General features: G+C 43.5%; 1 protein-coding gene across 1 annotated transcript in view; it reads right to left on the reverse strand.

Annotated features, from left to right (window-relative positions):
* Cndp1 (carnosine dipeptidase 1) overlaps positions 1–7,935 on the reverse strand; it is a 29,343-nt gene that overhangs the window by 1,361 nt on the left and 20,047 nt on the right. Inside the window, exons 8-10 of the mRNA XM_028768978.1 lie at positions 6,291–6,455; positions 4,914–5,055; positions 928–1,075 (exon numbers count right to left, since the gene is read on the reverse strand). Coding sequence (XP_028624811.1) covers positions 928–1,075; positions 4,914–5,055; positions 6,291–6,455 — 455 coding nt within the window. The remainder of the gene's footprint in view (positions 1–927; positions 1,076–4,913; positions 5,056–6,290; positions 6,456–7,935) is intronic.

A 7,935-nucleotide genomic window follows, 5' to 3' on the forward strand; every position in this document is an offset into this window, starting at 1 on the left:
ATTAGTATTAGTATTAGTATTAGTATTAGTATTAGTATTAGTATTAGTATTAGTATTAGTATTATTAAGAAGACGATATCCAGATGTAGTATCCAATGACAAATCCTGGCATTTGGAAAACAGCTAAAAGGATCATTGAAACCTCAAAGCCAATTTGGTCTGCATAGATATTTCCAGGTCAGCCAGAGGTATAGAATGAGGTTCTGTCTCAGAACATAAAAAGGAAGGAAAAAAGGAGGAAGAGGAGAAGGAGGAGCAGGAAGAGGAAGAAGGAGGAGAAGGAAGAGAAGAAGGAGAAGGAGTAAGAAGAGGAAGAGAGAAACAAGGAGGAGAAGGAAGAGGAGGCAATTAATCCTGGACTCAACCCCAAATCCCCATTATCTTTGCTTTTGCTTTATCCCCCTGCCTTAGCCTCTTTGGGTGATAGGATTCCTGCAGAGCACTGCCCCACCTGCCTTTCCTTGGTGGCAAGGATTGAAGAATCAAACATTCCAGTTTATCCCTAGTTTGGAGGTTTATAGAAACCAAACCCATACATTGAAGCCCTCACCCACAATGAGACAACAATGGAGGGTGGGCCTTCAAGTGAGAAGATGATTAAATTTAAGCAATCTTAGGGGATGTCTCATAATTCCACGGGCTTGGTGAACTTATGGGGAACGGCGCACTGGAGCCCCTTGCTTGTCTCCAGCAGGACCATCCTTTTCTCCTCCTCACTTCTCTCTCCTCCTCAGCTCTTTTCCTGTCACTCCAAGACACACAGGAATGGCAGTGGTCCGAAAAGAGGCTTAACCTGGATTCCCAACCTAAGGAATGTGGGGAGAAAAGACTCCAGCCTTAAGCCACCAGGTCAGTTATTGTCCAGTCTCACACAAGACTAGTGGACAGGCCCACATAGAGCTCCCTGCTTTCACAGGGTCCACTCACCTGTTGATCTTCTCATTCTGAGAGTGTTCTCCATCATCCACAGCCCCCAGTGGGAGCATCATCACACTCTTTTGTGTGATAGCCTGGAATATTTTGGCAATTGGAATGGTTGACCCATCCTGAATCATATCAGGATCAACTCCAAACACTAAAACACAGGCAAAGAAGGCACTAGAGTAAATCATGGCAAGACTATGAATATAGTAATGTGTACTTTTCTTTATTTCTTTGGAGTCTTGTCAAATAGACCAAGCTGGGATGGAATTCACTATATAGCTCAGACTTGTGTCAAACTCAGAGTCCCCTGCCTCCCAGGTGCTAGGCTTGTGTGTAACCAGCTACCCACAGCTGATTGAGTCTTCCCATATCAATCAACGTCACCAACACAATCCCCCATACTCATTCCCACAGGGCAACCCAATCTAGGCAGTTCTGGGTTGAGACTTTCTGTCCAGGTGATTCTCGGTTGCATCAAGTTGACAGTTAAAGTTAATCATCAGGATCATGAATTAAATATTATGGAAGTGGAGTTTCGTCACTGTAATCATCATCATTGTCATCACCTTAAGGTGACATATATAAAGATCTCTGACCTTACCTATCAACCTCATGCCATCAGCTTTTTTCTAGTTTTCAAGGTACCTCATGACGTACTTTCATCTGCTGCGCTTGGCGCTAGATGAAGATTAGCTCAACCGCTAGCTCTGAGAAAAAGTTACCAGTGGAGGAGTGGAGATGGAAAATAAAGAAACAAAATAAAGCAGGCCACCTCTTCTTTTTAAAGTTAGATCTATTTATTTATTGTATTTTTATGTGCATGTGTGTCGTACCTGCTCCTCTTTGTATACCACAAACATATCTGGTCCCTACAAAGGTCAGAAGCAGGTGTGGATCCTCTGGACCTTGAGTTACTGATGGCTCTGAACCATCGTGTGGGTACAGGGAACTGAACCTGGGTAGCTGCAAGAGCAACAAGTGCTCTAAACCACTGAGCCATCTCTGCCACCCCATGTCCCCTCTCTTTACTCACAAAGACAAGTTAGAATGTGGATGGAAGCCTTGTAGTTAGAGCAGATTTGCTCTCAGCAGCTAGCACAGTGCTCTTTAGCAAATGTCTCTATAAACCTTCAGGTCCTCTGCTATCTGAAGACTGATATGAGGACCACAGGAAGTGCCAGGGAAGAAAGCCCCCTGTGCACACAAAACTGTGCCCTGTGTAGTGGTTAATTTTCGCCATTCGCCACAGGCCAAAAAGTGTCCAATGCATTCCAGCCAAAGTATTTCATAACCCTTCATGGTATCTGCCTTTGCTGTTTCAAACACGTCATTTCTCTGTAGCATTCCAATTGCCTTCCTGACTCTTCCCTTTGATATGTCGTTAGTAAGATGTCTGTCAACAATGGGATCATTAGGAATGGCACTATAGGAGAGCAGGGCACTAAGTCTTGGATTTATTCTGTGTTTTTTCAAGTCTGTATCCTTCAATCCCAGCAGAGAGATTATGATTCAAAAAGGTCTGGGCAAGGCTGGAGAGATGGCTCAGTGGGTAAAAAGACTTACTGCCCTTTCCAGAAGATCTTGGTTCATCATACACACAGGTCTCACAATCATCCATAACAGCAATTCCAGGGGCTCCAATGCCCTCTTCTGACCTCCAGTTGTTGTACTGATGCAGATACAGGCAAAACACTCATAACACATAAAATAAAATAACTCTAAAGAATTAATAGAAAAGGTCTGGGCTTCCCTATTTTGCTCAGTCCACAAGGGTGGAGGTCTCTGTTTGTCTTCAGTATATGTAGGAATCTGTCTAGTAAGGTATTGTTGCCATGGAAACAAAGGCATTGAATATTCCTAAGGAATGGACTTGCCCAGTGAGAGCAAAGACAAGCAGGCAAGGAGAGCAAGCTTCCTTCTTCCATGTCCTTTGTATAGACAGAATGTGTGGCCCAGGTTAAAGGTGGATCTTCCTACCTCAAAGATCCAGATTGGAAGTAGATCTTCCCAGTTTAAATTATTTAATTAAGAAAAAATAAATCCCTCACAGATATGCCCAGACATTCGGGTTTTAGTTAATTCCAGATATAATCAACAACCAAGAATCACCACAGTGATCTATTTCCATAAAGCCTTTTGTGGAAACCACATATTCATGGTCACATGAACCAAGCAGTCCAGCTATAGACTCAGAATGTGGTGAATCACAACCAGAGTAGCAAAGCTAAGTAAGGAGGTGTCAGGGGCAGCCCTACTTATACACTGAAGGCCTAAAATCAGCCATAGGCCTAAGTTAACCTGCTAACACAAAGTCTTGGGTCTCTGTGACACAAAGTCTTGGGTCTCTGTGAAAAAACACTGAAACAGATAGCTGTAAGATATTGTAAACAGGCAGCTTTGGTAGAAATTTACCAAACTTGATAAAGATCAAGTAGTCACAGGTCTTGTGGATACCTTGAGTAGCCTTGGTGGATAGGACCATCTTAGATAAGGACAAGTGAATCATGTACAGAGTCATAGTGACATGTCCCCTGAACCTTCACCCAGCCGATACTCTGTTCTGGAAGATATCTGTACTCCCCCTGAACACCTACGCTCCTGAGTCATCCCCTTCCCCACATCCTGCCTTTTTGTGTATATAACCCTTGTGTGAAAAAAGTAAAATCGACGGACAGTTTGATCAGCCTATAGACAAGCCATCATACTTTGCGTCTACCTGTTTCCCCATTCTCTCTTTCAGGTGATCTCCCTGGACTCCTGCTGGACGGGGCAAGGAGGGGCCTAGGACTGTAAATTATTAGAGAAAGTTGTATTCATTCAAAGCACAACAAAGATGGTGGATCTCTCATTTTCTCACTGTCTTTATCTCTGTCTAGCTGTCTATCTCTGTTTCTCTCTGTCTCTCCATGTATCTGTCTTTGTCTTTCTCTGTCTCTCTCTCTGTCTCTCTGTCTCTGTCTCTCTCTCTCTCTCACACACACACACACACCAAGCAGTGCTCTCAGGAGACAACTACCTTTACATGTTGGGTCTCATTTTGATCCCTGCTTCATACTGCCCATAGGCCTATACAGCATGTTCCTTTCTTTTTTTTTTTTCTTTTTTTGTTTTTTTGAGACAGGGTTTCTCTGTGTAAGCCTGGCTGTCCTGGAACTCACTCTGTAGACCAGGCTGGCCTCGAACTCAGAAATCCACCTGCCTCTGCCTCGCAAGTGCTGGGATTAAAGGCATGTGCCACCACTGCCTGGCTAGCATGTTCCTTTCTATGACCAAGAAGAGATGCTCACAGGGATGATCTTGCACTGGACCACAGCTTCTCCATTATAATCCCTAAGTTTCTCCCATGATATTTTTTTATGTGTTGGCCAACATGTCTATAAGTTTTCCTTCAGGAGAGTATTAAGTTTTCCTAATCTATCATTTTTCCCGACGACTTTAATTTGAACCCTGGCTTTACTGTTTAGTAGCTAAGTGCCTGTGACCATTAATCATTGTTAGCTTGATTGGATTTAGAATTACCTTAGAAGGCTGAGGCACAGCTCTGTGTGACTCTGGGAGAGTGTTTCCAAAGAGAATTTATTAGTAGGGAGAAGAACCACCCTGAATGTGGGAGATAGCAGTCCATTGGTTGGGGCAATGGACTGGACAAAATGGCAGACAAAATGGAGTAACCCCTCTGAAGACCTCTAGGAATCTTCCAGGTCTCCGGCATCAAGTTAGCATCCAGCCTCACAGAGTAAGCAGCTATCTCACAGTGTAATGCAGCCACTGTTGAAGTGCCCAGACTGTCTCAGGAAAAGCAGCCAGATAAACTCCCTTTCAATACATACTCACTCTATTGATTCTGAAAACTCATACTCCTCATACTCATTCTATTGATACTAGAAAACTGTAACCAGTGCACCACAGATAAAGAAGACAGTTGATACTTGAGTTTTAAAAGTAGCTTGGCCCTGCTACAAATGGGTGGATCAAAATATCAGTCCCACCTGCTTTGATGGCTCTTTGTGCTGCAAGGTACTGAGTATCATTGATGTTTGCAGTCCATGGGTGGAGTCCTAGTACCATAGAAACAGCCATCTTGTTTAAACTATTCCTTTTAGAGAACACAGCTTCGAGATGCTGAGTCACCTAGAAGGTGACACAGTCAGTGGTAAGAATGCTGGACTTGGTTCATGCAGAGTGTATAGTGTTCCATCCAGAAACCAGTAGAAACCCTGATCTGAGGAGTTGGAGCATTGTGAGCCCTTAGTTATGCCACTGGGTGTGTGACGGTGAACAGGAGCTTCCAAGGCGTTACCCAGAGGGGAAACATGGGCTCTACTTACCCCTCAACCTATGTACCTGCACAGTCCCTCATCCACAGTGGCAGCTCAGTGATGTTTGCTGCAAACTTATGAACCATAACGAAATACAGTTCTTTAATTGCAATGACTTTGGTTTTCTGATCTAGTAGCACTCTAGTGAATATTTGGGGGACACGGCACATCCTGGGAAACTCTGCAAAGTGGAAGCAACTCCAAGCTAAACAGTGCAGGAGGCATCTCAACAATCCTCTCTGCTCCTTTCTGATGGCTGATGAGGAACTCCTTCCAGGAGGCTCCAGCCTCCAGATGATTGCTTCCATTCATTCCTGCAGCTAGAATTCATTAGCCCCAAGGATGGCTGAGGATGTAGCCAAGAATGAGACAAGGAAGGGCCTGCCCTTGTAGAATGTGTATTATAAGATATAACAGCAGTGCTTCCAAAAGGGAGGAAAGCAGCAGGAGGGAAGGACAGATGGAAGAGGGAAGGAGGCTTTTAGAATGCAATTAGAGCCCAAGACTGAGACAGAGGACTGACAAGGGCGAGACCACCAAGGAGGATGTTGAGGTATTTCCTGAGCTCCCTTATTCAAGAGTCTACTCCCTGTTAAAACAACTGGAGGTAAATTAATAATGGGCTGATAGCATAGACGGATCACTCCTTGCAGATAGTGTTCTCCTTACACAGCTCTTTCAACACGCTGATTTCAAACATCATGAGTAAGAAATGCTCGGGCCTGAGAATTTCTGGCTCCAGCCAAGCGTAGTCACCTGCCCACTCCATCTATGTGTAAAACCAATCTTCCTTTTATAGCTACTGTCTAATTTTTAAAAATTTCCCATCACTGCACCTCCAAATGGCTATTTCTCTGACCTCTGTAATTGCATGTATAATTGAGGAAAGAGGTTTGCCCCAAGTAAGACTGATGGGGGTCTCATGACATTTATTTCATTCTTTGTATTGAAGAAAAAAAAAAGAAAGTTCAGCAATAACCACAGAACTGCTTAGTTTGCCATAGTGAATGGGACCCAGAAATGGTACTGTTGAGCGTAGTGTCTTACCTGTTTCTCCACCACAGACGGAGTCATTGGAGTGACTAGACGGATTGAAAATTTTCCTAGGACTCGGCCAGGAATGACTGTTTTAGTTCCAGGCTGATCAAACGCACCCTCAATGCCATGGATGGAGAGAGATGGATACCTCCACAGATGCATCAGGAGTTCCTCCTAAACCATGCAAAGAACATGTGACTATGGCTCAGTTGAGGGTGGGGGCTGTAGCCCAGTTGCGCAGAGTGCTTGCCTAGCATGCACAAAGCTCAATTTAGTCCCCAGCACCACATAATGTGGGCCTGGTGGAAGATGCCCTTACTCTCAGCATTTGAGAGGTAGAGGCAACAAAATCAGGAATTCAAGGTCACCCTTGACTCCTTAGTGAGTATGAGACCAGCTTCAGCTAGAAGAGATCATGATTCAAAATCAAAAAGCAAATCGGGCATGGATGCACACACCTTTAACCCCAGCATAGAAACAGGCAGATCTCTGTAAAATTCAAGGCCAGTCTAGTCTACATAGTGAGTTTCAGGCCAACCAGGGAAATATAATGAATCTCAAAACAGATAAATAGAGAGCTAGACGGAAGAAACAATTAGGGAGTATTAGCTTACGAATAGAGTATTTGCTTAACATACACAAAGCCCTAGGGCCATTCCCATAACACTGCAAATAAACTAAAAAAAACTAAATCTCAGCTGAATCAAATTGCTTGTATCTCTAATATCTATGCTCCCGAGACCCACTCACAACAAGTTAATTAACATCAAGTTAGCTATATCTGGACTAATAACATAGGCAGACCTTCCCTTTAGCACATGAGGCTTCTTGTCTCCCGCTGCCTCAGGCTGTGCATGCTGCCACCAGAAAGAACTTCCCTCTGCCAGGGGAGCTGGTTCAGAAATTGAATCCAGGTTCAGTGAGATGACTCAGTGGGTACAAGCACTTGCCATAGAGCCTGACAACCTGAATTTGGTCCCTAGAATCCAAGTAAAACAGTCAGTTGTGGAGACACACATTTGCAATCCTAGCACTCCTCCCGTAGGAATAGAGGCAGAGATATGAGCACATAGGTTAGCCAGCCTGGGGTAGGCAGAATGGGAGAGCCAACAAGAAGATCCTTCCTTGTCCAGGTGGAAGACGAGAACCAACCCTGAGTTATCCTCTGGCTTTATATGTGTCACACAAACACACCATACAATAATGATGATGATAATGGAAAATAATTTAAGAAGAAATTGGATCCAATTATAAATTTCTAACCAGTGCTATACACTGATAACGAATCTACTACATTTTATTCCTCTGAGCTCCTTAAATAAGTCTTCAGTGTTTGAGCCAATTTCATTCTTGTGTAGTTTCACAAACTTAGTCTGTGAAAGGAAATACACTCTCACAGAAAATGATAGCACTTATAATCAACACAGCAGGAAGCTATGTTTCTAAGACTTAATTTTCTTAGTTTGTGTATGTGTGTGTGTGTGTGTATGCATATGTGTGTGTATGCGTGTGTATGAGTGTGTGTATGAGTGTGGATGTGTGTGTGGATGTGTGTTATGTGTGTGTATGAGTGTGTATATGTGAATCCATATGAGTGTGTGTATAAATGTGTGTGAATGTGTATGAGTGTGTGTATGTGTGTGTGAATGTGTAT

The sequence above is a fragment of the Grammomys surdaster genome, unplaced genomic scaffold (genome assembly GCF_004785775.1).
Source record: "Grammomys surdaster isolate TR1022 unplaced genomic scaffold, NIH_TR_1.0 189, whole genome shotgun sequence".
Taxonomy (NCBI): Eukaryota; Metazoa; Chordata; class Mammalia; order Rodentia; family Muridae; genus Grammomys; species Grammomys surdaster.